This window comes from Hippocampus comes, unplaced genomic scaffold (assembly GCF_001891065.2).
Source record: "Hippocampus comes isolate QL1 unplaced genomic scaffold, H_comes_QL1_v1.1 scaffold570, whole genome shotgun sequence".
Classification (NCBI taxonomy): Eukaryota; Metazoa; Chordata; class Actinopteri; order Syngnathiformes; family Syngnathidae; genus Hippocampus; species Hippocampus comes.
The window spans coordinates 191,645-218,663 of NW_017805000.1; the positions used below are offsets into that span (position 1 = coordinate 191,645).

General features: G+C 42.1%; 3 protein-coding genes across 3 annotated transcripts; all 3 read left to right on the forward strand.

The window, feature by feature from the left end:
- The first annotated feature begins 8,592 nt into the window (after nucleotides 1-8,592).
- On the forward strand, nucleotides 8,593-14,791 carry LOC109531397 (kelch domain-containing protein 10-like). The gene is made up of 10 exons (XM_019895690.1): nucleotides 8,593-8,864; nucleotides 10,431-10,523; nucleotides 10,596-10,817; nucleotides 11,421-11,575; nucleotides 11,655-11,803; nucleotides 11,871-11,955; nucleotides 12,060-12,126; nucleotides 12,212-12,259; nucleotides 12,428-12,567; nucleotides 13,545-14,791. The coding sequence occupies exons 1-10, from the start codon at nucleotides 8,780-8,782 to the stop codon at nucleotides 13,752-13,754; spliced, it is 1,254 nt and encodes a 417-aa protein (XP_019751249.1). The 5' UTR covers nucleotides 8,593-8,779; the 3' UTR covers nucleotides 13,755-14,791.
- Nucleotides 14,792-16,256: 1,465 nt separating this feature from the next.
- On the forward strand, nucleotides 16,257-22,466 carry LOC109531001 (uncharacterized). The gene is made up of 8 exons (XM_019895009.1): nucleotides 16,257-17,823; nucleotides 18,120-18,304; nucleotides 18,388-18,485; nucleotides 20,095-20,255; nucleotides 20,326-20,518; nucleotides 21,910-22,057; nucleotides 22,142-22,217; nucleotides 22,309-22,466. The coding sequence occupies exons 1-8, from the start codon at nucleotides 16,515-16,517 to the stop codon at nucleotides 22,392-22,394; spliced, it is 2,256 nt and encodes a 751-aa protein (XP_019750568.1). The 5' UTR covers nucleotides 16,257-16,514; the 3' UTR covers nucleotides 22,395-22,466.
- Nucleotides 22,467-26,016: 3,550 nt separating this feature from the next.
- On the forward strand, nucleotides 26,017-27,018 carry LOC109531025 (calcium-binding protein P-like; the record flags this gene model as incomplete). Its single annotated transcript, XM_019895044.1, has 2 exons — nucleotides 26,017-26,854; nucleotides 26,906-27,018. Coding segments are annotated over exons 1-2 (852 nt in total), but the record flags the coding sequence as incomplete, so codon positions are not given.
- Nucleotide 27,019: the final 1 nt, after the last annotated feature.

Below are 27,019 nucleotides of genomic sequence, written 5' to 3' on the forward strand. Positions count from 1 at the left end.
GTGGACACACCAGACATGATGTTCTGACTATACTGTGACTGTACTGCCGCGCCGATCTGATCCAAAATGCTTAATTTTGACCAAACAATTTAGTTTGATTGGTAAGACAGTTTATCCCGCTTGTGGTTCGGTTCAGTTTGGTCACAGAATCACGATTGTAAAGGTGCTACAGTCCAACTTGGTACTGTTTTTCCTTTTTTATTATATTTATGGCATAGATTTTTTTTCATGAAAATACAACGGTGCCTTGAGATTGTGCCATTAATCCATTCCAGTCCCTTCAACAAAAAAAAAACATCAAAATTCTATTTGGGTGTGTGTTTTTTTCCAAATGAAAAATTGCACTCAACAGTACTGTATTGAACAAATGAAGGTTTCGAGTTCAGGTTATGTCACCCCTACTAGGACCTCCATCGTAAACCAAATACCCAAGTACATGTTGATGCAACTTCTCTGCCTGTACGGCTGCTGTTCCAAAGTGCGTGTCGAGCCAAACTGTAAAGGCAGCTACGATACTCACATCTCTGCAATGTTATATTGTAGACAAATGCACCCACATGTTGGTTGTGTAACAGTGCCGAGATGTTCCAGCGTCCCCAGAGACCGCCGAGTTTTAGTCTCATGCAGGCGGGATGTCTGGCTTGGTGCACATGCAGAGTTCATGGCTGGATGGGTGAGCATTCACCAACAAGAGGGAATTGCCACCTTTTTTTAAGCAAGGCTCCCACCGCAGACACACAGGACAGCACACAAGTGGGGCACATAACCTGCCAGGTGGGGCATTTTGAAAAGAATATCCATCGTCTAATAAAAGTGCCAATCAAAACGATTTCTTTGCTGTTAACAAAAGCCACCTTTTTGGTCTGGAAATGTTCAGCTTTTCGCTGTACATATGTATTTTTTTTTCTATGTCATATGAAACACTGTGTACTGTTTGAGTATGCTATTCTGGGAGCAGGACATGAATAATAGAGCGCCGGGGCCAACAATGTGTGTTACATTCCCTTTCTGCTGACCTGAGTGTGCCAAGGAGAGGTAGAGACACGTGGAGGAGCGTCTGCGATGGGCCCATCTTGGAGCGCTGCCGATCCAGGTCGAGCCGGACCGAGCCAGGCTGTGGCAAGATCCCAGCTCTTGGCTGCGGCCCAAACCATTGTGATGTGCGCTCTCGCCATCTCGCCAGGTTGGAGCGCGTGCAGCCACAGCAGGTTTGTAATTGAATGTAACACTCAGTGGCCTTTTCTGCGAGGCGCCTCCAAAAAGGAAACAAAAGAACAAGTGCATGATTGAGGATGAGTGCGTGCAGTGGAACAACAGAAAAAAGCCACCATTATGCACAACAAGTGCCTAAATATATGTCTATATTTAGATAGATAGATTGACATGGCAATACAGAGCCTTGAAATCTGACGGGACGCAAACAAATTAAATAAAGATCTACATCCACACATATGTAACAGTAGCAAAGAGAAATGCGAAAAATAGATTGCTGGATTTCATGGAACAATTTCCTGGACCTTGATGTCTTTCTTTCGTATATCCACCTCTGTCATGGTTTTATCATTTAGCAACACCATACTAAATGTTCACATATGCATCAAATATTATTTTGCATTTTAATAAGTATTTAATGCGCAATTGTACAATATTTAATGTACTGCACTGTACGATGGGTGCGCATTTTTGCACAAGGTTATTATTTTTCCTACTTAAATTAGTATATGTAGTATATTTGAAAATGGGACAATGTACAAATATAATCTCAAAAGATGTAAAAGCATTTTAACGTTCTATTTTCACTCATGGACGTAGCACGACTATGTGGATGCATGTGGCGCATGCAGCGGACTTAACTGCCTGTATGTTATTGTTTTAAATGTTTAGATCTCATCTCACCTTCAACACTCCATCTCAGTAACAGACGTTTTGCTTCATCCAATATCTTATCCTACCCCTTATTAATTTATAGTTCATTCGAGGGTGAAAAGTTGTGCCTTTGGCCTGAGGTTCAGGGTTGTGTGAGTCCAGGTGGAGCAGGCCGGCTGTGACTGTCACAAAGTGAAAGGAAGATCTGCATGCCTCACGGGGAAAACTCCTCCTGTGATTAAACATTACCAGCTGTCCTTTGCTGAGCTTTGTCAACTTTTCAACTTGTGAGTTTGGGGTCAGCTTCACCTTGAAAGTAAAATGCCTGATACTGTTGACTTTACAGTTTCAATCTCCGAGAGTTTTAGTGTTGGCCCCATTCCTTTAAATGATGCGGCCAACAATGGGTGTGGATGCAAACCCATCATCGCTCCATAAAAAGATGAATGACTCAAAAACGGGCGAGTATGTATGAGTAAATAGCTTCAAAATCGCTGCGATCTCAAACAGCATATCCGCTGAAACCACAAGCCAATCTATTGTCAACTGCAACAAGGAATTACTGTACCACTTCTTTGACCAAGAAAAATGCTACTCCGTCTAGCATCTTTCTTATGCCTACCAATAACTGCTGTACATATTTGAACCGTGACAATAGATCTGCTTAATTTGGTGGCGATGTACTCACTAAAATGATCACTTGCAAACCATTGGTAAGTTTTGTGGGCGAACTTAATTTGATAATAAAACTATACTCCAAATATTTCGTATGAAAAAAAAAAAAGGGAAAAAAATTTCAGGTAGAAAAACTGAGTTAAGTTGACAGAAAATGGGAGGGTCCACAAAATAAGCGACGCTTCCAGTAAGAACACGGCAGTTATGTAATAGAGGGGGGCTTGTTTACGTGTCCCCTCTGAGTTCATGTTAGCTGATAGAAGACACCCTGCCTTCGCTGCTCTTCTTGGCTTCTGCCACATTGCATTTGTGTCTTTATTCAGAGTGACTGGTAATTGGCCTACTTTGAGGCCAGTGTTTGTCTCCTATGTGCATTGTACAGTAGCGAGAGGACAGAAAGAATATTTGGAAGTACAAAGGTGCTTTTCAAAACCCTGTAAAATGAATTCACAGATTTGCTTATAACTAAATTAAATACAGTCATACCTCAGTTTTCGACCATAATCCGTTCCAGAAGGCTGTTAGAAAACCGATTTGTTCGAAAACCGAAACCCCACTCTTTTTTTTTTTTTTTTTTTAATTCTTCATTGAACACGTCTGTTCACAATGGAACGCTACACGAGGAAACGTCACTTCCTCGTGTAAGGATGGCGAGAGAAGTCAAGTGATGCATTCAAGTGCACTCAGTTTGTTCGAGAACCGAAATTCGGTCGTCATCCGAGGCATAAAAAACTCGAAATTTTTGGTCGGAAATCGATTTGATCGGGAACAGAGACGACTGTATTTTTAAAGGTTGCTGAAAACATTTGCAAAGATGTCAAATTCTGTGAAAATTGACTGAATCATCTAGATGCCGTATATACATAATACCAAAAATCGACATTATACAAGTAGATTTTCACAATTTATGTCTTTGGGGGCGGCCAGAACACTGTTGCGTTACATAGTGCGGCGCTGTTGCGCGCTCTTTGAAGTCACCGCACCTCCATTGTGTAAGAATTTGAGATTGATGATTATCTGTAGCTATAGCTAGCTAGTAGTGGCAACATGGTAGTTAGCTAGCTATGTCTTCACCCGCGAAGTGCATCTTCTCTTGGAATAGTATGCTGGTATAGCCTCATATTTGCGGCGAGGAAAAGCACCACAAAAATGCCAGTATATATTCCATCCACCGGATGCTTTAAGGTGATTGTCGACCTGGCGTGATTGTTCATGGTGTTCGGCAGCAATGTGAGATGCTTGCGCCATGTGCAGTGCATTCAGGTAAAAATCAAACAGTGAAGTGGGGGGACGCACTGCAGGAGGTATCACCAACAGGGGCTCCCCCACTACTCAGTCAATGTCTAGATCAAATGGGAGCATGACAGATGCCGCCTGTACAAGGCGGGTTAGTGAGGTCAGATTAAGATCCATACGCTGACCTTTTCTTTGGGCTGCCTTCTTGCCTGGGCAGGCCCGATCATCAAGATCATCAATAGGGACTAATGAGCCTTAACCGTCCTATCTTGGCAGAGGGCTATCACTCAGGTTGAACCTGAAACAATGCGAGCTGACTTTGAATGACAGGTGAGGTAAACCCTGGACTGGTCACCTGAACCTAACAGACATGTTTTTATGAGTGTGGAAGGAAGCGTGGGTGGGGGGGGGGGGACTCAAGAAAGCACAGGGAGAATGTGCAAACTTCACTCGGGCGGGCCTGTGTTTGACCGCGACTGGACGGTGCAAAACTTGACAATTATTGAAATCATTTGCGCTGTTTACGCCGCTTTTTTTTCCCCTCCTTCCTGTTTTTCTTTGTGCTTTGCCGGCTTTAAAACCGCAGAAAATGAAGGATGCGGCGGGGGGAAAAAATAAGTCCCATTGCACTTTCGCTGCAGTTGGTAATCTTTTGTCTTTTCTCTCTGAATGCAATTATGAGCATATTCAGAGCCTTGGGTGATCTTTTATGCATCGTGTTACAAATGTGCAGGCTCACCAAAGCTTGCAAAGAGTGATTCAGCCATGAACTGTGAAAATGTCAGCCCCTATTAATAACACTTCTGCACAGAGCCTGCTACATCTTAACATGTGCAGTTTGTACTGTATATTTAGATGATGGCGAAGATTATAGCGGGTTATTTGTGTTGCGCAGTGCACTTTTGTGGTCCTCAGAATAAGGCTGCAGCCCACGGTTTAATAAGCCTCCCTCAGTCTGCCTCGGTTAGACTCAAAGGGCGAGTAGCAGCCGCCTGCAGTGCGCAACAACAGCTCCAAATCTGATCCACTTGGACAAGTCAATGCGAGGGTGTAATGCTTGTGCAAAAATATGGACCTCTCCATTTCCATTCGGGATGTCTGTGCATTCTACCTTTGATATATATCGTGATTATATGCATTGATTTATCACTGGTTATTTATACATCCTCATCATGCTTGTTGAAAATTTCGAGAATAAATCAATAACGTACATGAAACATGAAATGCAGACCAGAACACGGACATACTTGCTGATATATTGATAATTCAGTGGTTTAAATAAGGTTGGGTGGTATGATTTTCAAGACTCTTTTGTGGGATATATAAATAAAATTGACTTGACTTGGCAATGTCTTAATTATTGTAGTTGTAGTTTGCATTCAGGTTTGGCAAAGAAGCAATTGGAATGTGCCCCTTTCGTGAGCTAAATAAGATCAACAAATTATTCGAAACACCCCTTAGCAACTTGCACACCACAATAAATTACAGCTGAAGAAAATAGTTGAAAATAGCAGATCGCGGGTGGCAATGATCATGATTAATCCATAATTATTGAACAAATTAGAAATTATTTTTTGATTGTTACTATCCAATCGCAGGGCAATTCATCTGCATTACCAATAGACCAGAGGCCATCACCGTGGCTCCCGTGGGTGCCAAGTAGACCTCAAGGACCATTTGAGTTCCAAAAATACCTCACCAGCGATGGGGCATTGTGGTCATGTACAGAAACGTTGTACAAGTCATCGTTTGAAAACATGAACTGGCAGAGAAGAAAAAAGTGTTGAGTATCGATATTGATCTATTTCCTAATTATTGTGAGAAATCATTAACATGATCAGTGTCTTTTCATAAATGTAAATCCTGAGAGATTATGAACTCCACCGAAGGTATACAGACAACAAATGATGGCAGGCCTTTCTGCTCGCAATGAATAACATACTGTATCCAGCCAGTCTGCTACAGTGAATTCCTTGAAATAACTAACCCATCTCAGTTCACTGCATGTCTGCTAGCACGATTTGGACTCATGCAGATATTTATTTGCACACCCTGCCTGAGGCTTAATTACATTTGCACAGTTCAGAAGGCCCTCGGTTGTCGCCTTCGGACGGACCTCCCAAGCAGAATGCAAAAATATGATGCACGTAAAGACAATAAGCGCCTATTAGTGAGAGGGCGATCTGGGTAATAGAGAAAGAGGGCATATATGGAGGGAGACTTCAAACAGAAGCTCAATGTTTCAACCTCGGGGCTGTTTGCGAGCATGTCTGCGACGGAAGCGCGCTCACATGTGCTCCCACATGCGTACTGAGCCCATGTAGCATACAGTCGAGCATAAAGAGCCAGAGAGGGAAGCACAGTTGACTTCCTCTGTCGTTACTCACACCTGCAGTAGGATGCAATCTCCATAGCAACAGGACTTGGCAACAGTGTGCAGAGTTGATATTTGAGGTTGTGATCTTTAATACCCCCCCTTTTCCCTCCCTTTTTTTTTTTTTTTTTTTTTACCGCAGTCTTTGACGGAAATGTGTGTTTCTTGTCTAACAATAACGTGGCTTTCTGTTCACATGATTTGAGTCTACAATCGCAATTACACTGATCAAATGAGCAGTAATCAAGAGGTGTGGAAGAGGAAAACTGTTGAGACCTTGAGCTCCATTTAAAAAAATCTATTTGAAACCGACAAACAGATCCTCTCACATTGTGTGTGCTCTGTTAAATTTAGTGTGACTTTTGGGGTATGTTTGCCCACAGGGCTTTCATTATATTTAGCTCTGGAAACAACAAAGAGACCTCTGCAAAATGATCACTTTCTCTGATTTTGTTATTTATATGGACAGTGATGCCTCGAGATGCGAGTGACCTGACTCATGAGTTTTTCAAGATACGAGCCATCGTTCAGACAATTATTTGATATGATGTACATGCACAAATTTGAGACACAGGGTGTTTTTATTATTGCGATTTATGTTTCATGTTGAAGCACCAGACGGAAAAAAAAAGAATCTTACTTGTGAATGTCTTTTTCACAGACACTGGCAATGAAATCTATTCTGATTCTGGTATGGTGGCAGTGAGTGAGTTTACTTCACAGCATGCAGCAGCTTAGCATAGTAAAAAAATATTTTAAAAAAAAACATCCAGTTGTTTATTGTTCTTTGCATTACTGTTGAGTATTTGCATCTAGACAACTTTGCCTAAGGATCTGCTAGCTTAATGTTTCCTAATGGGAAATAGCTAACGACATCTATTTTTGCCCCTATTTTCCTCCCTTCCAACAAAGAATATCAAACACCCGATTTTTTATGTCTCATAAGCTTGTCCTATGAGATTATTCTTAAATTGAAGAGTGTTAAGAGTGGATTTGTCCCGATAATAGTGTCTGAAACAGGTCAGGGCTGACAATCGCAAATATTGTCTGAAATGGATTTAATACAACAGGACATTTGTTTTGAATTGAAATCTTGTTATGTATTTTAAGGTAGTGTGGCTTGGGGGAATTTCCCCCCAAACTGAATAGTGTTGACATGAACACTCATCAGTGTTAATCTAAACACACAGAAGTGTCATTATTACTGCACTGTCAACACTATTTAACACCTTGGTGAATCTTATTTTAACACTGGGTAGTGTGGAATCATATACACACAATTATATAGAAGTGTTGAATTAACATCAGCAGATTTGAGGTCTCGATAGACTCCAGCTGACCTGTGACCCTACTGGAGATTAGACAATGGATTGGTGTACAGTATGTGTTTCTTTTTACAAAACCAGAACTTTGTTCTTTACAACGATTCTAAAGTGTATTCATAAACATCTTAAAATAGTTATAGGACCCTTTTTTCTTCTTTACAGCGACCTTGGATTTCTGCTGGTGTTCGTTTCCTCCATCTTTCTTAAATATTCACCTGGCAGCCTGTGTTTGCGTTTTGGAGAAATGCAGCCTCATCATGTGCTAATAATGAGGCCCGTGGATGCAAATCCCACAGTTGAGAATGGTGGCTTGACTACGCCATCTAGTGGTCATGCACGTCAACGTGATAATTGTTCAGAAAAACAGATAAAATAATACTGTTCTTAAATCTGTGTTTGTATCTTCCTTGTCATTGTTAAACCATTACATTTTATCACAGACATATTTTATACAGTAGTAATTTGGCTCTAAACTGGTGTCTCACAGCATAGATGAAATCCATTTGTGAAAACGACACTACAGTATTGAGTTAATTAGGCCGGCCTAAGGGAAATCCCTTCTTTTTTTCACATTTCTTAAATATTTTCAATCGTAATGGAGTGTGCCAACCAAACCAGTGTAACCCTGTTACTCACATTATCAGAATTTTTTTTTTCATTTTGCAAAGCAGCTCACACGGCTAGCAAAAAAGTATTCATGTTTTTCAAATCCTTGAATATTTGTAATAAACTTGCACCAAACAGCAAAATATATGATGACAAATAAAATATCTCATCAAAAGTGTAAATTGTAAAATGCTTTATTTCCTGTTTCTTCATAACAGCAAAATATATGATGACAAATAAAATATCTCATCAAAAGTGTAAATTGTAAAATGCTTTATTTCCTGTTTCTTCATAACAGCAAAATATATGATGACAAATAAAATATCTCATCAAAAGTGTAAATTGTAAAATGCTTTATTTCCTGTTTCTTCATAATCCAACAAATATTCAAAAGAAACCCTCTTTTTATGCTGGTACGTAAAATAAATGGAATGACGCGTCTTTTTTTTAACAATACACAACAGATGCTTCTCTTGAACGCAAACCCATAGCGTCTCGTCTCCTCTGATTGGTCAGAACGGATCACCTGACTGCAACGCACCACTAACAACAGCAGCAGCTGGCGTGCAAACTCAAACTGTATTATTTCTCCACACGTTTCCTCTTGAATGGTATTCCTCGTCAAAGCGACGTCGTTGCGGCTCGCTATCCGCATCCGCAAGTGAAGCCCCTCGGTCCGTGCCGCTGCGTCATTAACATGTTTACGCCGGTGCAGGATGAAAGCTCCAATCAGCTCAATAAGTTCGAGAAACTGTCGTGGAGGCCCTCAAGTCGAGATTCAGGTGTGTTAACGAAATAAAATTGCCGCAAATCACCAAGCGGTAACTGGCACGCCTTTTATTATTAATATTATTATTGTTATTACCTGTTTGATGTAACATAGTGATCGTCTCAGTGTATGGAACATGCACTCAAGCTAAAGCTAGTTACGTTTGCTTGTACAGTAAAGCTAACCAAATACTGTAGTCGATGGATTGTTGCTATCTCCAAACTGATCGATAAAATATTGCTTTATTTGCACATGAGAAGCGGTGTGTATCAATCGCGGGACGCATTACAGTACTCAACACAAATTCGGGATATATTGTGATTCCGGGTGAAATACCAGGACGAAGCTTAAATGCACTCTAACCTTAACGTGTGAACTTAATTTGACCTTGTCTAAACACTTGAATGCACGTGTCCAGCTGTTCAATATTTCGGTAGTTTTGCACTACTTCCTGTTCTCTAACAAGGACCTTGACCTGAACAGTAATACTCAAGACAGGGGTTTTATTTCCAAGGGTGTTCTATCTCTTTTTATTTTAGCTCTGAATTTGATGATTCACATATTGACCAACTCCAAATGTGTATTGGCCCATCTCAGATATGTGTTTTTAGGGTCATCCTGAAATGTCACCCCGAAGCCGAATACGATTAACTTTTCGTGAGTAGACTTTAGAAAAACCTTTATACACACTCACATTCACACCTGTGGACAATTTGGAGTCTAAAGTTGACATTATGTGTATGCGTTTGGAATGTGGTCTGAAAGCCAGAGTATGTGGAGAAAACACACATAAACACTGGAAGAACGTGCAAACTCCACACAGGAAGGTCATAGACGAGATTAGAACCCGGAACCTCTGAATTTAGGAGTAGATGTGCTACCCACAGCACTGCATTTAATGACGTCCGGATACAAGAGCTGTATACACATTTCAAAGAGAGTGATGCTCTGTTGTGGTTCACACGCAAGATTTTTGAATTAATTTGTGATAAGACTCACATTCATGGAGCACCGTGTCCTGGTGATGAGCTTTACAATCTCTGCTCCAGTTTCCTGTGTGGCGATTTCATATTACTTGTCTCTGACTCTGGCCTCCTCCCACATGACAAAACCATGCACTTTGATTCATCGAAGACTCTGACTTGCCCATCGGCGCAAATGTGGGTGTCGGAAAGTGAAATAGACTTGCAGTGATGCTCATTAGATGGGGGTGTACTTAATGTTGTGGAATTCACTTGAGTTTTCCATAAGTCAAGCTGTTTGAGTATTTATTCGATATCTTTGATCTCCAGTTTAAGGTCAAAGTTCTAGTATGCACTTTGTCCTCATTAGTTGGACAACTTCATGTTACTAGTGAGGCAAACGTGCCGGAGTTGTCGTAATCACAGCCTCAGCACCATCAATAACAGGCCCCGGTCCAGTCATACTACGAGTTTGCTGAATTGTCTTACTAGTGAGGATGAGGCATACTGATACTGTACAATCAATATAAAGGATATCAAATAAAAGCTCAAGCGGCTTACCATAGCTAATTGTGATTATTTGTGCCTAAATTAAGTGGCCGTCTTCGAATGCGCAGGCTTCAAGATGCGGGCACGCTGGCTCCAGGCTCGACGACTCTTATCCCCCGCATTCCCCAACCTGCGCATCCCCAACAGGTTTCTGAGAGAAGGTAAAGCGTCGTAGTGTGTCGGCACGCTCCAGTCGCGAGGCACGTCCTTATTATCGTTATGAATGTTCATAGGACCCTGGGTGCCTTCGGCCCGTAGCGGACACCGCTGCGTCGCAGACAGTACCCACCTGTATGTGTTTGGCGGCTACAACCCAGATTTCGAGGAGGCGGGCGGCGCGGAAAATGAAGACTTTCCACTCTTCAGGGAGTTGTGGAGGTTTCATTTCGCAACCGCCACCTGGCACCGGGTTCAAACGGAGGGTTACATCCCCACGGAGCTCGCTTCCATGTCAGGTAAGGGCTGTTAACAACTGCATGGCACATATTGCGAAATGGGCAAATATTTTCCTTTCCACTGCATTGGGCACAATTGAATAATACAAGAGCTAGAGCAAAAAAGTTCTGAATGGGGTCCTCGGTTTCGCGCATTTATCTATTTCTTTTTACAAGGCCCATTCCGGCAACTGCCTTGTGCAGTTAGCTAGCAAGCTTTGCATACAAGCTGAAAAATGCATCTTCCCTGGATGCCGCGACTTAAAGAACTTCCAGGTGTGGTTAATTCCCAAGTGTCATGTGTTATGCATTATTTTGCTCCCGTAGTTGGGTTGAAACTGTACACACAACTAACTCCAAGTGAGGCCGTGCCATATTGGACAACACCGCATTCATTCAAGAAGTCCGTTTTGCCTACGACATGACTAGTGGCTAGCACATAGTCCTCACGGCATGGAAAAGCCTCGCGATGACTCGGTGGGATATATACTGTATTCCAAAACCTCTGAACGCAAGCCACACCACAGGCTCAAGGATCGCCCTGAGACATCTAAGAATGACCTCGCTAGGATCGGATCTGAAACTCGGCCTGGTTTTGATCGCTACATTTGTACCCCGCTTTAGCTGTCTTTCATGGTAACAACCTGCTGGTGTTTGGCGGCACCGGCATTCCTTTTGGTGAAAACAATGGAAATGACGTCCACGTTTGCAACGTTAAGTACAAACAATGGAACCTGCTGGGCTGCAGAGGAACGAAGCCTAACAAGATCTACGGCCAGGTAACTACAGGGCACTGGTGTCATCACGGGACTTTGTTTAGTAGACGGCCCGCAAACAAGCAGCATTGCCACTTTGCAGGCGATGGTCATCATTAATGGCTGCCTGTACGTTTTTGGAGGGACGACGGGCTACCTTTACAGCACTGACCTGCACAGGCTGGACCTGACGACCAAAGAGTGGAGCCACCTCAAGCCCAACAACGTCCCCTCAGATCTACCGGAGGAGAGGTGAGACGAGCGCACTTAAGAGATGATTTGAAAAATGTGACATCATCATCGCTCTGTGTGATGTCAGGTATAGACATGAGCTAGCTCACGATGGACGAAGGATATACATTCTAGGAGGCGGGACTTCCTGGTCATCGTATCGCCTGGACAAGGTAAGGATATAAAGTAGGACCTTGGGAGTAAGCATATTTTTTACATCTTAAAACCTGTAAGTAAAAAGCCCTATTTGGAAATGTCAATTTGCAACTTTTGCCAGATTCACGCATATAACCTGGAGACAAATTACTGGGAGGAAATAGTCACCAAACCCCATGAAAAACTTGGTTGGTACCTTCATGCTTTGTATCTTTTTTTTTTTTCCAAAAGTCATCGTTTCATTGCCATTGCTTAATTTGATGTTGCTGACAGGATATCCCGCTGCCCGTCGCTGCCACAGCTGTGTGCAGGTCCATAATGGTGAGTTCTCCTCTATGGTTCAAGTGTCACATCGCTGTCTTCTGCCTCCTCCTATCCTATCCTATTCTTTTACATTGTTATTTCTCTACCTACATCTACATACCTTCTATTTATTTATTTTATTTATTTATTTATTTTTTACCACCAACTTGTTGTTCTCCCTTCCAGAGGTGTTTATATGCGGCGGCTACGACGGTCAGCTGATCATGGCTGACCTTTGGAAGCTCCACCTTGGCACCTTTCAGTGGACCAAGCTGCCCGCCGTCATGCCGGAGCCCGCCTACTTCCACTGCGCTGCTGTCACGCCAGTGAGTCATATTAGTACTTCAAGAAAAAGAACAAAAAACTTGACACCGGTCTAATATTTGCGTCGTCGTCGAGTACCTTCCTCTTCTTGTTTTCCATTATGTGATGCGAGTAAAGAGCTCTTGCGGGATCTCTGCTGCGAACTACCACAGGCTTCGGAGGAGGCTAATTTACAGCAATAGTGGCTGTTAAATAACTTTTCCCAGCCCACCAGTGCATCCAAGAGGTTTTAAGTAACCTTGTGGCTTCTTTAACGTTGCCAACGACTTTTTTTTTTTTTTTACGCACATAGACACAGCAAAATTGTAAAAATAATAATAAGGCAAAGTGGTTATGTTTTGCGCTGGTTGCCAGTCGGCCTTGTATCTTATCCAGTGATGAGTGGGATCAAGGCCTTGTTTACGTGACCAGGAGGACTTTTTTGAGACGTGCCTCACAGGCGATATGTTGCCACCTGCACTTTCAGATGCCTTGGCTGGAAGCTGCTATGTTTTTAACTGATTAAATTTTTTTTTTCATGTTAAGTGGGTAACCTTGTTTTTAATCAGAGTGTTTAAGTCACATGTTCTGTTTAATCCAGAACTGTGTCTTAATTCTGCTGGTTGCTATCATAGCTTTTCATTCATGGTTTTCAGAATCGATGTGAGCTGCGATTCCACACCTGGACTAAGGAGGGCGATGTGCAGCTCACAAACTGTCTAGTTTTTTTTGTTTTCTTCTTTTCTTTGACAAATGTGTGGATGCAGCCTGGTAGATGCTCGTTACTATCCAGGAGGTGGGCTTTGTGTTGATCTTTGAGTATGATCTGAGATGGACTTCCTACTGCAGTACACTGACAAAGTGGTTCAACCCGACCCCCCAGATGACTTTCCTGATCTAAACAATTAAACCTGATTTCAGATTCAGGGAACAACAAAATGAGCTGAAGTTTTTTTTTTTTCCTCTAAATTCAAATTTAAAAAAAAAAATCTTTCCTCAGGCTGGCTGCATGTACGTCCATGGCGGTGTGGTGAACATGTCGGGGAATCGTCGAACGGCCTCATTGTACAAAGTGTGGCTGGTGGTGCCCAGCCTGCTGGAGCTGGCCTGGGAGAAGCTACTGAAGATGGCGCCTCATTTACCTCAGCTGTCCACATTGCAGCTGCTCAGCCTGGGACTTCCACACACACTCATCCAGCGGCTCAAGTAAGTAGTTTTCTCACCTAGGAACCGCTCCATGATTGGACAGAGGCATGCGTTGCCTGGGGAACCGCCGTTAAAAAAAAAAAAAAAATCAACAAAATGACTGACTGTGGTTATGAAGATTGCCTTCTGGATTTCAGTCTGATCCATTTCCTTTAGCATTTTGTAAATGTGTTTTATTTTATACATCTGTGTTGAGATCAAGTTGTCTGTTCCAACTGTTGGAGCAATTTTTTTTAATCTGGCCAAGTATGTGATTTTATGGCCTCAAAGTTTTGATTTGCATTTTCAAGAGATAAACACTGGCGTCTCAATTTTTGTGTCAAACTGTTCCACTCGATTTTATCTTGTTCATATTTTTGTGTTGAAGCAAAATGCAAGAGTTTGGAATTGTTTGACAAAAGTCGGGGAAGTTTATTTTTGGAGGGTAACGTGCAGCTGTGATTATTCTAATTGATTTTTTTTTATGGCATCACTGTGACTTTCCTAGTGCCTCCTCAGTTTTTATTTTTACTTTTCACATCTCTTTTTCCCCCCCTCCATCTGGTGCCTTTTGAATGCTCAAATTCCTCTTTATGATCAACAGTGCTGGTTGCGTGCAGGTTACACTTCTAAGCTAAGTTATTTAAAAATCACTGTGCTGTTGTTGACTCAGTGTTGTGTGTGTTTGTTTTTTTTAATTTAATTTTTTAACTAAATGTTGCTGTGTAATATAGAACACATTTTCCTTTTTTTTAACTGGTCAAAAGGTACAGTTTGAAAAGCACATTTTTAAAAACTTCTGAACACATTCAGCATGGTAATGCAATTTTATTTTTCACATTGCCACTTTCCTACATTTGTTAATATAAAGCCAGTCTGCTTTAGTGTTCAAAACAGGCCTTGCTCATGTCGGAGATGTTTCTAGTTGTGATTTTCGTGATCTCTCCTGCATGTCGGCATGCCACTGTACTGTACATAAATGTCTACTTAAATGAAAGGATGATGTGCATTTTTCTAATTTCTGTTGTGCAATAAAAGTCGGGCCGACCATGTTTTTCCAAATGGCGGTGTTGTATTGCCACATTTTCACACAATCATTTTATATAGTAAAATTTAAAAATATCACATGCTATTATGACACACAGAGTTAAAAAAATGTGCGCATTTTTTAAATACTTTGCTAGTAAAAAGAAAGACTATTTAAGATCAAAACAAAACATTTGGCCCGCTTACAGGCACAAAGGATCGTGGACAACTCATTTCAGTAGTTCAATTGAAAAAGTTCAACTCTAGATTATTTCAATTCAATACGCAGAGAGTAAAATAATGATAGGATTTTTAATCATACACGACTATCGTTTTCTAATCTGAAACAACTATCTCCTTCAATTCCTCTGATCCATGTTAAGCGTGGTACACACCATAATCACCAAAGAGCACAATGATGACTTGTCACCCTTTAAATAGGCCAACTGAACTGATTAAAAGATCGAAGAAACCTGTGACGTTAATTAGAGGACACACGTTGGTTGAATGTGTTAATTTATGTATAATTGACCAGAATCACACTGAAGATACCTGATCCAAAGGTGCAAGTTGCTGAACAAGAGCATGAAGCCCACAGCCTGACAAAGCGGCAACGGCTTTAACTTAAAATCAAGTTGAATGACTGCTGAATACTGTTGACAATCTCAGGGATCTCGGCAGCCATGGCGAGAATCGTTACCCCAATAAAATACCGGAGATGGAAAACGATATAAACGCAAACCCCGGATGGTGAGGGACTCCATAAAAAGAGCAAGCGAGCCAGCACACCAAACTACAGCGGTGCTAAATAACCAAGTACAAATTTGTAGTTACTACTTAAGTCCCCGTAGATATTTGTAAATATCTCAAAACGAAGCTATATGTGATCTTCTATGTTGCAAATTTCTCCATTGTGAGTCAAATAAAGCTTTTTCATCTTCTTGTGTTTATTATCAAGTCAGGAAACAAAACATGACCATAAATTGTTTCCCTCGAGCTTGTTTTGCCTTGGCACAAAGACACTCACACATCTATCGAATAGAGAGAAAGATATCCAGCCACCGCTGTTTTTTGGGGTCCTTTTTGAGCCAAAGATTTCCTCGAAGTGGCACACAAGTCTTTTGAGATAAAGCAGGTTGCTTTATTGAACTCCTCTTCACAAGGTTTTGAATACAGAGTGAGCCCGACCTTGGTTACAGGCCACACTGTTGATGCGGCACAATTACAGCTTGAATAATTGTGAATATGATCTACAGTGCCTAATTTGTAAAAGTATATCGCAAATTGGAAGAAAAAAAAGATATTCCAAGTAAGCAATGAACATGCCCCCCTGTTCTGCTTTGCGTCAGTGTCATCTAAACCTTGAACTGCTTGGTGCTGACTGGCACAAGATAAACATTTAACTCCGTATTTGCTCTCTCTGTATTGTGTTCCAAATAAATATTTGGTGTCAAACAATTTGAGGTCACAAAGGCTTTTTGAAAAGTTTGAGTGACCCGAATGTCAAGCTGTCCTTTCACCACAGGAGATGCACAACAATTTCTATTCCTGGCCTTGTAAGGCAGCCAAGAGAAAATCAGAAGTTTAAACAGACTTTGGAGGGAAAAGAGGCTTTGCTTTTCTTTTTTTTTTTTTTTTTTTTTAAACCAAGAGAGGTGGTGCTTAAAAGACTGGTTGACCGGTTCAAATATAAATAAGGTGGTACACATAGAGTATATGGCGCACTTGGGATTTCTCCGGATCAAACTTCAGTGAAGCCATGATCAAACGCTGGAGTGCTACCTCATTTGTGGCGCTAGCATTGCTATTGTGCTACACTGGGACAAAGGTCGACGCTTGGACGCCGCCTTCTGGATTTCTACCGAATCTTCCAGATCCGACCTACATTCGCCCTTATCACCCGCATCACCCGCCTAATCCAAATCCATATCCGAAGCCTTCTTTGCCCAAACCACCTGCACACAACAAGCCTTTTCACTCCGGACCACCTCATCTCCTTGACCATGTCTCTCCACCTTACGCACCTGTTGGGTCGAATTTTCCTTTTGCGACACCAAATGTCCATCCATGGCCGTTTCTCCCACTTCCTTCATCGCAAAATCCTCCAGCACCACAAAAGCCGCCTTCTGGAGACCCACACAATCCGCTCGGGTCAGGCCCGTACGTCTTCTTAAAACCCCCGTATGAGCCACTGCCACCGAATCCAAAGCCGCCATCATGGACATACTCTTCATCGTCCCAAGACTCTGGAGAGAATCCTTCAGACCACTTAGGGCAACCTCCTTGGTTTAGCCCTCCTAACCCTGTCCCATATAAGCCAACAGTTCCTCCTTCTGGAGACCCACACAATCCGCTCGGGTCAGGCCCGTACGTCTTCCTAAAACCCCCATATGAGCCACTGCCACCGAATCCTAAGCCGCCATCATGGGCATATTCTTCATCGTCTCAAGACCCTGGAGAGAAGCCTTCAGACCAATTAGGGAAACCTCCTTGGTTTAATCCTCCTAACCCCGTCCTATACAATCCAACAGTTCCTGTTTATTCACCATTCAACCCTCCAGTGCCAGAGCCCCCAAACGTCAAACCACCAAACGATCAGATTAGAAGACCCTTGCTTTACTACGATTACCTGCAGTATTTTCCGAATCCTTCACTGCCAAGAGTTCCCGTGGTCCCAAGTTATCATGTACCCAGTGGTCCTTCAAAACCTCACAATCCAAACCGCAGTTCTCCACCTGAGCAGCCGCAGAAGACACCTTCATTATCTAAACCCAGTTTTCCTTCATCCCCACCAATAAATAGGGGCCCGAAATATCAAGATGCAAAACAAAAAAATGCATTACCTCGGGGATATTCTGATCAGGATTATTTCAGGGATCCTCAGTTACAGCAACCTGGGAAACAGACACCAGTCCCTTACGATCCCAGAGTGAAAGACCCTAATTTACAGGACTGTGACGTGACAGGAGTCCAAAGGATCCGATGTGGAAGTCTGGATATTTCTGCCGCTGAATGTGAAGCCATTAGCTGCTGCCACGATGGTCAAAATTGCTACTTTGGGAAAAGTGGTGCGTAATCATCCTAACTTTTTTTTTCTCCAATAATATTGTGATCAGTACATATTTCTAGTTGTTATATATTTCAGTTTCAGTCTGGTTCAAAACAGTTTAGTTATTTGTGGGATTTCCCAACTAGCTTGAGTGAAAAAAAAGTCCTGCTGTACTTCTGAATGCTCAAAAAAAAAAAAAAAATCAATACAAATGGTGAACACGGTTTACTTTATCATTTGCCATTTTGAACATATTGACTTGATTGTTTTTGAACAACAATATGTCTCACTAAGGTAGTGTTCTTGTTCTTCTAGTGACTGTCCAGTGCACCAAAGATGCTCAGTTCATTTTGGTGGTGGCCAGAGATGCCACCCTACCCAATATAGACATCAACACTATTTCACTGTTGGCGAATGGTCCTGGCTGCACACAGATTGACTCCAATTCTGCTTTTTCCATCTACCAGTTTCCTGTGTCTGCCTGCGGTTCTGTCATTATGGTTAGACCTTTACTTCATTTTTCAAAACCCACAACAAGGCGAGGCATGATTATATTCTTCTCTTCTCACAATGTCTCTTGCAGGAGGACGCTGGTAAAATCATCTATGAGAATAGAATGACCTCCTCATATGAAATTTCAGTGGGGCCTCTGGGTGCCATAACCAGGGACAGCAGCTATGAGTACGGCATTATCTTTCACTACGTATTTTTTTAAACATATATTCGGCTTAGGGGTGATATTCCAGGATAAACCTGTGATGCACTATAAATTTTACAACTTCATTTGAGAGCGGCCTGGTGGTCCAGTGGTTAGCGTGTCGACCTCACAGTGCAGAGGTACCGGTTCAATTCCAGATCCAGCCTCCCTGCGTGGGTTTTCTCTGGGTACTCTGGCTTCCTCCCACATTCCAAAAACATGCATGGCAGGCTGATTGAACACTCAAAATTGTCCCTTGGTGTGAGTGTGAGCACAGTTGGTTGTTCGTCTCTGTGTGCCCTGTGATTGGCTGGCAACCGGTTCAGGGTGTCCCCCAACTACTACCCGAAGATGGCTGGGATATGCTCCAGCACCCCCCCACCACTCTTGTGAGGATAAAGCGGTTCGGAAAATGGATGGATGGATGAACTTAATTTGACCATCTCTAAACTTTGGTACACACGTTCCCGGGTGGATTATATTTTTGAGTTGTTTTTGCACAACTTGCTGTTCTCAAACAAGGAGCTGAACAAGGGCTCGACCCAGAACCAATTCATTTAGCCGTTCAAACAGGCTTCGAAAAGGATGTGTGAAAAAACATTTTAAAAAATGTTTTGTTGTTGAGCTCATTGTTAGACAAAACCATTAAGCTAACCCGGGGGTCGTCAAACTGCGGCTCTGGAGCCACATGCGGCTCTTTAGCGCCGCCCTAGTGGCTTCCTGTAGCTTTTTCAGAAATGTTTGAAAATGGGAAAAGATGGGGTAGGGAATATATTTTTTTGTTTCAATATGGTTTCTGTAGGAGGACAAACATGACACAAGTATTCCTAAAGTTTTCCAACGCTGTAAGAAAGTGTAGAATTCAATTCTATTTCAACATTTCTGTCAATGAGGATTTGCATCATAGCCTGCGACACACGTTTCTATTAGCAGGACGGGATGCCAGGCAGGTGGCTGTTGTTAAAAAAAAAAAACGGCGTTTCATGTACACTTCACCAAGGGTACTGGCAAATAATGGGAATGTGTAGGGCTGAGAAAAGCATTTTTAAACGGTACACGTGAGCTTCGATAGTTAACACGCTGCAAAAGTGCGTCCCATGCCTCCTTCATCTTTGGAGCCATTATTGCTGTTGCTCATTATGGCATACATGTGTAGGTGTGCGCATGCATTCGTGCGGTAACGGGTCGATCTCGGGAGGCTGGTAGATCGAAAAGTAGATCTTTTCGGTCAAAAAAGGTTGGACACCCCTGCTCTCCAGGGGGGAAAAAAACATATAATCATAAAGGCTCATTGTGTATTTGTAGCCCACTTAGTCATTTTGATAGTAGGCTAATTTAGCTAATATAGATCCATACAGCATGTGTTGCCTTCATTATAAGGCTTTTCATTTTTTGCGGCTCCAGACGTTTGTTTTTGTGGTCCAGTATGGCTCTTTCAACATTTTGGGTTGCCGACCTCTGGGTTAACCCATAAAGGCGGTGCCGTTAAAAAGTTCATTCTGGAGTCACACGAAAGCCCAACTATCCCTAATTTTTTGTAAGTAGTGTACGTGCAACACTGTCAACGTGGAACACAACCTTTCTCTTTTTCAGGTTACTCTTCCAGTGTAGATACACAGCGACGTCGGTTGAGACTCTGATAGCGGAAATGCTCCCATACCAGCGTCCTCGTTTCTCAGTTTCTGCTCTGGGTCCCATCAATGTGCAGCTGAGGTTGGGTAATGGATTATGCCTGATAAAGGGTTGTAACGAAGGTATGTGTACACACTCCTGGTACCCTGCTTTGTTTGGAGACGGAATATCATTCGTGTGTCTCACTCATAGCGGAAGTGGCCTTCAACTCTTTTTATACGGACGCCGACTTCCCTGTGAGCAAAGTCTTGAGGGACAACGTGTACGTGGAGGTCAAACTTATGGACAGGACTGATCCCAACCTTGTCCTCACTCTTGGTCGCTGTTGGACCACCACCAGTGCCAATCCTCACAGCATGCCACAGTGGGACCTTCTGATCAACGGGTAACAGCAAACCCTATTTTCGGGCTCCCTGCCCATGCTGTAGCAATGTTTACATTGTCAGCTGGTCCGCTCACTGTGCTGATGAACTATTCAATTCCATTGTTTGTTTCTAACGCAAGGTTCATCAAAGATCCGCTGTCAAAATTAAGAAGAGGAATCAAATCTAGCAAGCTAGTGAAAAATCTATCCTTGAGAACAATACAGAATCTTAGAACAGTGTCTAATAAATCAGGGTGCAAAATAATGTAAAAATCACATTGACCAGATCATGATCCAAGAGGGTTCCAGTTGGCCTGTAAAACTCCTTAAATACAGGGATAAAAATCATAAAGTTCAGCAAGTCAAAGCTTTTTCGAAAAAATCTCATATGTAGCTTTTAAAAAATGCCAATATATGAGGGGAAAATAGTCAATATCACCATAAGGTGCCTTTGAGAGTCCCAAATTTCACCCCAAAAAAAAAAAAATGTTGAAAACGGCTTGTCTCTTTGACAATGCAATGTTAATGGGTGAACAAATCAGTGATGATTTTAGAGGTACTAAAAGTCTGCCCGACGTCAACAATTATTCTTAGGTAAACATTATGCGGTTAGAAATGCATATTGGTCCATTTTATACACTTTTTTTTCCATTTGTAACATAAATTAACTGTATGCAGACTGTAGCTATAAACAGCAAAACGTGTGCTTGCTAACAGGGTGGACAGGTTTGGCTAATGCTAGCTTCGTCTGAGCACATGGCAGATTTCACTTAGCAGCATAATTCAATTAGCAAGCTGACAGTGGACTGTTAAAAAAAACACCTTTAAAATTTCTGAACAGTTTTCACATCAATTGATCGTTCACAAAGTTGACAACATCCACATAAAATGAAAATTACAAACCATAAACGTAAATATTTATTCTGCAACTAGCCCGTTTCAGCCGCAACTGAAGAAAAGACAAAATGCTGATAGTAAAGTCTGTGAAAATGACTAAATGAAATAACTTGTGGTTGATAATGCAATCACATCAAAATGTTTTGATTTAGTATCATTTCACGACTGATTACACGTATAATAGCTAGCATAGCAGTGTGCGGAACATACCAAAATCAGAGTGGAAATAATGGCATAAAATGAAGGAAATATTGTCATTGTGCTGGTCTGTATGTAAATGTTTGGCCTCATATAATTAGACAGCACTTTTATTATTCCGATACATTTTCACAATCCCTGAGTGATCTTAAAAGCACTTTATAGTGCTCGTGACCAACTCTACAGTTGTGTGGAAAAAGCTGAACTATCAAGTCGTGAGAGAAAAGTGATTCCAGTTCCCTACAATTCAAACTAAATACGGTGAAATCATTGCGTTGGATCAACTCTCTGATGTTAACAAATATTTGTTGCTCCAGGTGTCCAAACCTTGATGATCGCTACACGGCTATCCAGGTCCCCGTTCATCCCGGCCCCGGTGTGGACTTCCCGAGTCACCACAGGCGCTTTATTTTCAAAATGCTTACCTTCGTAGAAATCAACACACTACAGCCCCAGAGTGAACATGTAAAACACGATTCGCATAGAAAACTGTTTGCAGCAACCTGTCTTCAAGATTGTCCTAATACACTTTTTTTTTTCCTCCGCCAGCTGTACATTCACTGTAGCACATCGCTGTGCAACGCAGCTTTTGGTCCTTCCTGTGAGCCCATATGCTCCAGGAGAAGTAAGGAATCTGCTTACAATACGCTATATGAAGGATATAGTGTCAAATTTGTGATTCTCAATCATATTTGGATGTGTGTTTGTTTGAGCAGAAAGAGATGTGAAGTCTGTGGCCGAGATGAACGAGCAAACGAGGATCGTGGTCTCTGCTGGACCGCTGGTCATGATCAAACCCTGAACAGCAAATGGACGAGATCACATTTGACCGGAACTTTTGAACGCATTTGGAACCTGAACACTGTTAAGTGATAAGTGATCACATAAACTTCCATCTGCGTATTTGGAAGTACACAAAGTGACGTGGAAGATGCACAGCCGTGCGTAAAATGGTAATGGCTGCAAAAAAAGGAAAAAAAAAAGAACTGACTGACAAGTCTCCAAATAACTGTCTTGAAATTTGTATTCAGTACGACAGCATGATTTTTATTTCGATATTGAACTTCAATGACAGAACATAGACACTTTGGAAAGCTTTTTCCATGTCAACATCATGGTGACACAATATTCGAAACAATATCATTTAAAGTCGCTAAACAAAGCCTCTTTCATGTCATTACTTTCACATTATGCCAGGGGTTATCTTAAAACGTTTTCCATTATCATAACAGTGCCACGCAGGGCTAGGGAAAAAAAAAGAGTTTTGAAATAAACAGCTCAACGGCTCATGAAAGACAAAGAAAAAAAAAGAAAGAAAGAAGACTAGTGATGGTTCCACTATTAGGTACCAATATCCATTGTTTCCCAATCTTTTTAGAACCAAGGCGCCCATTTTAGATTCAAAAAGTATTACTCCCAGACAAACAAAAAAACAATGGTGGACTTGTCTTAATAGACTCACAGATTTTCTTACTTAGTGGAAAACTGAGTATGTTTAATTGAACAAACATGAAGCTGATGTCCTCGTAGGAAAGCCATGATTTATTCTGTCATTGCGACGGAAGCACGTTTAATTGTTCTGCCTGTCACTGGCATAGAAAGATGAACGATATTTAATAATAATAACTTAACGACAACTGAGAAATTGGATCATTTTGGTCGGGAATCATTTATAATCTTAAAAATCAAATGTAATATCATAACCACCAATAAAACATTTGTGTTAAAAAGTGACTTTGTTGTTGAATATTTTCCACAGTGCATGCAAACACGGAAAAAAAAAAGGCCACAGGATCCGATTGGGTACGACACACATACGCCACTCACTCCGACGCTCGAGTGGAATGGGGGGCACTCTTATGTCAGAGTTCTGACCTGAGTGTTGAAAAACATACTTGGAAAAACAGATAAACCACACGTAGTCTCATTAATCCTTTCATGCACCCTGTAACCTGATAACATGATAAGCTGTCCACTGTAATAACCGAAAGGGTTAAAATACACATTTGAATGGCATTATAAACATATTTGAATGTTAAAACTCAGTCAGCCTGCACACATGTGCCTTTAAGAGGCGGGGTCCAATGAGGTGGCATGTGATTGTCCAGGAAAGTTCTCCTTTCCCACAAGTCAGGTCTTTACACTAAGTGCACTGTAAAAACCCATCGGTGGGGGAACGCTATACATTAATACAGACCTGCACACAAACAGACACATAGTGCAGCATCGATCACATATACTTCCATCTGTGTATTCGGAAGTACACAAAATGTAAAACACGTCCATCCACTTCCATGATTTTTTGGGGCGATCAACATTCAGCCGGGATCGGCTTGGCCTCGCCCATGACCGTTATAAGGACAAGCAATGTTGAAGATGGATGGCTGGAATTTAGGAACAACAATTATTGTGATGTTTAGAGCCTTGGTTTTGCATGCGGGCACTTGGGGATGAATGTAGAACATTGGCTCTCGCGGAGGGTGCTGGAGCCTATCCCAGCTGTCTTTGGGCAGTAGGCGGGGGACACCCTGAACTGGTTGCCAGCCAATCGCAGGGCACACAGAGACGAACAACCGTCGTCCGCGCTCACACTCACGCCTCGGGGCAATTTGGAGCGTTCAATCAGCCTGCCATGCATGTTTTTGGAATGTGGGAGGAAACCGGAGTACCCGGAGAAAACCCAAGCAGGCCCACACAGGGAGGCCAGAGCTGGAATTGAACCCGGTACCTCTGCACTGTGAGGTCGATGCGCTAATCACTAGACCACCGGGACGCCCTCGTAAGAAATCATAGGGAAGTTAAGTACTATAAATTGCTTTGTCAACCGTGGTCGTGCTAACAACTAGTGTGCCGGAAATCTGAGATTTGATGTGCTTTGGGAAATCAAGATTGGTTCTTAGGATGGATCGATTGTTCGAAAATGATTTTTTTCCTACAAATAATGCACCGTCGTTTTTAGTAACAAGGCGAAAATTTAAACGCTCTACCACTAGATGGCAGAAGGGCACAATTAACCCGTGTACAGCACGCGCCCTTTGCCACTCGTGCAACAGGCCCGGATTTCACATTTATGTAACTAAATGTGAGAAAATTCCGGCAAGGGGATTATTATTTTACTGTATGTGTACACTTTTGTTTGGCAGTAAGCCATGACAGTTGGCAAACGCAAGACATCTATGATATATGATATATCTATCTAAAAGAGTACAATTTCGCCTGTGATTCCACAACGTTGTGCTGCAGTTAGTTTATCAATTCCCTAAAATTTGGGGAAATATCTCACATGACCTCTTGCTGAAATCTTATGAGAACAAACTGCTGACATACAGAATGCATATTGCACATTTGTTCCCGCACTCACCCTATCAGATGTCTGCTTTCCTTCCACTGGGGTTAGATGGTCACAATGAAGCCAACAAGTCGCGGTGACCAGCTGGTCAGTGTCCATGGTCACCCCACGAGGAGAACACTCGTACTCTGGCAAGGCCTTTGGCTAGCTATCTGCCTGATAAGTTTTATAGCAGATCGAGAAGGGTTCATTTTTTTTTCAATATTTGTATTTGCAACCGATGCTTTGTTATGAGTCCTATTTTTTTTTACACTCATTATGGGTATCTAGGTTTTACACTTGTTGTCAAGCCTCGATGAAAAGAAAGTTGTCAATTTAACAAAAAGTCAGCGAGTTTAATTATTAACGGATTCACTATTTATTCAGGTCCGATAAGATTAAGAATTAAAAGTTTGAAATTGTAGAAACTCGCTCACAGTCAACATTAGCTCCATCTGCAGGGACGAGGGTTTTTGGAGTTACGAAGCCATGGATTTTAGTCCCACTGCAGACAGAAACATTAAAAAAATGGTAATAGCTTGAATAATAGCCTTAAATTAAACCAATTAACTTTCACTTGTTTTACCATCTGAATATTTATGGATGATTAGCAGGCAACTTATTATACATTGTTTTTATTTTGTATTATACTCATATGTACACTCACTTGCATCATACTCATAGTCCTTCCCCACACACTGACGTATATAGCCTACATTGCGTTGCACCCCACACGGTGAAGTGGTGATGGTCTGATGACAGCTTGCCTTGATAACTGGCCCAAGCTGAAAATCGATATCTGTTACGCTAGCCACCCATAAAATAAACTGCTGGCAACCAGCGTGGTTCGCAAAGACCTTTGCCAAGGTTTTTGTGACATAAATATTGCTCATCACGAAATGTCACCATGCCACTCATGACTGTGCACCTGGCCTTGAGAAGCTTCCAAAAAGCTCCTAAAAGGACCTAGCTTAAAAAAATAAATAAATAAATAAACCGGGGGGGAAAAAAAAACCCAACCAAATAAAAAGGGTTGCATAATAAATCCCTTAAGCCTTTGAGTGGCCATTGACAAAAACAGCCTCAATGTGAGGAGGTGTGGTTGTTAAACCACCAGTTGTAGTCACATATAAATTCATCAGCTCACATATGAGGGCGCACTTGGGGACTGTCCAGGTCTAACCAGTGTGAAACCATGGCAAACCGCTGGGGCGTTATCTTCTTAGGGGTATTTGTCCTGCTGGTGTGCTTCAGAAGGACCGAGCTAACACCTCAGCACTGGCAATCTTCAAAAAACCCACCTCCTCAGAGCAACCTTCCACCTCAGAATCCAACAGGTCTGAATCCCTTCTATCCTCCCATCGGCCCATTTGCAACCGAACTTTTGGATCCTTCACATCTGTGGTTATCTGGTCATCCTGGGCTGAATCCATTTAAAGATCCTGGAGGGCAGAACAATGTTAAAAATCCGATGGGCCAGAATCCTGTTAAACACCTTGGAGGGCAGCATCCTATCAAGTATCCTGGAGGGCAGACTCCTGTAAATAATCCTCCTGTTTGGCATGTCCCTCAAGGGCAGAATCCTCCAAATCCTGGAATGCAGTATCCTGGTCAAAATCCTGGAGGGAAGTATCCTGTTCAAAATCCCAGAATGCAGTATCCTCAAAATCCCGGAGGACAGAATCCTCAAAATCCCGGAATGCAGTATCCTCAAAATCCCGGAGGAGAGAATCCTGTTAAAAATCCCGGAGGACAGTATCCTCAAAATCCTGAAGGACAGAATCCTGTTAAAAATCCCGGAGGGCAATATCCTCAAAATCTCGGAATGCAGTATCCTCAAAATCCTGGAGGACAGAATCCTGTTAATCATCCCGGAGGGCAGTATCCTCAAAGTCCCGGAGTGCAGAATCCTCAAAATCCTGGAGGACAGAATCCTCAAAATCCCGGAGGACAAAATCCTGTTAAAAATCCTGAAGGACAGAATCCTGTTAAAAATCCCGGAGGGCAATATCCTCAAACTCCCGGAATGCAGTATCCTAAAAATCCCGTAGGACAGAATCCTGTTAAAAATCCCGGAGTGCAGAATCCTCAAAATCCCG

What these genes read in the sequence shown, in the direction of transcription:
- LOC109531397 (XM_019895690.1), top strand. Translation starts at nt 8,780, where the DNA reads ATGTTTACGCCGGTGCAGGATGAAAGCTCCAATCAGCTCAATAAGTTC. An exon ending in TCAGATCTACCGGAGGAGAG is followed by an intron (nt 11,804 to 11,870) that starts GTGAGACGAGCG and finishes GTGTGATGTCAG; the next exon opens with GTATAGACATGAGCTAGCTC. An exon ending in CTGTGTGCAGGTCCATAATG is followed by an intron (nt 12,260 to 12,427) that starts GTGAGTTCTCCT and finishes TCTCCCTTCCAG; the next exon opens with AGGTGTTTATATGCGGCGGC.
- LOC109531001 (XM_019895009.1), top strand. Translation starts at nt 16,515, where the DNA reads ATGATCAAACGCTGGAGTGCTACCTCATTTGTGGCGCTAGCATTGCTA. An exon ending in CCTGCGGTTCTGTCATTATG is followed by an intron (nt 18,305 to 18,387) that starts GTTAGACCTTTA and finishes TGTCTCTTGCAG; the next exon opens with GAGGACGCTGGTAAAATCAT. An exon ending in GCCCATATGCTCCAGGAGAA is followed by an intron (nt 22,218 to 22,308) that starts GTAAGGAATCTG and finishes TTGTTTGAGCAG; the next exon opens with AAAGAGATGTGAAGTCTGTG.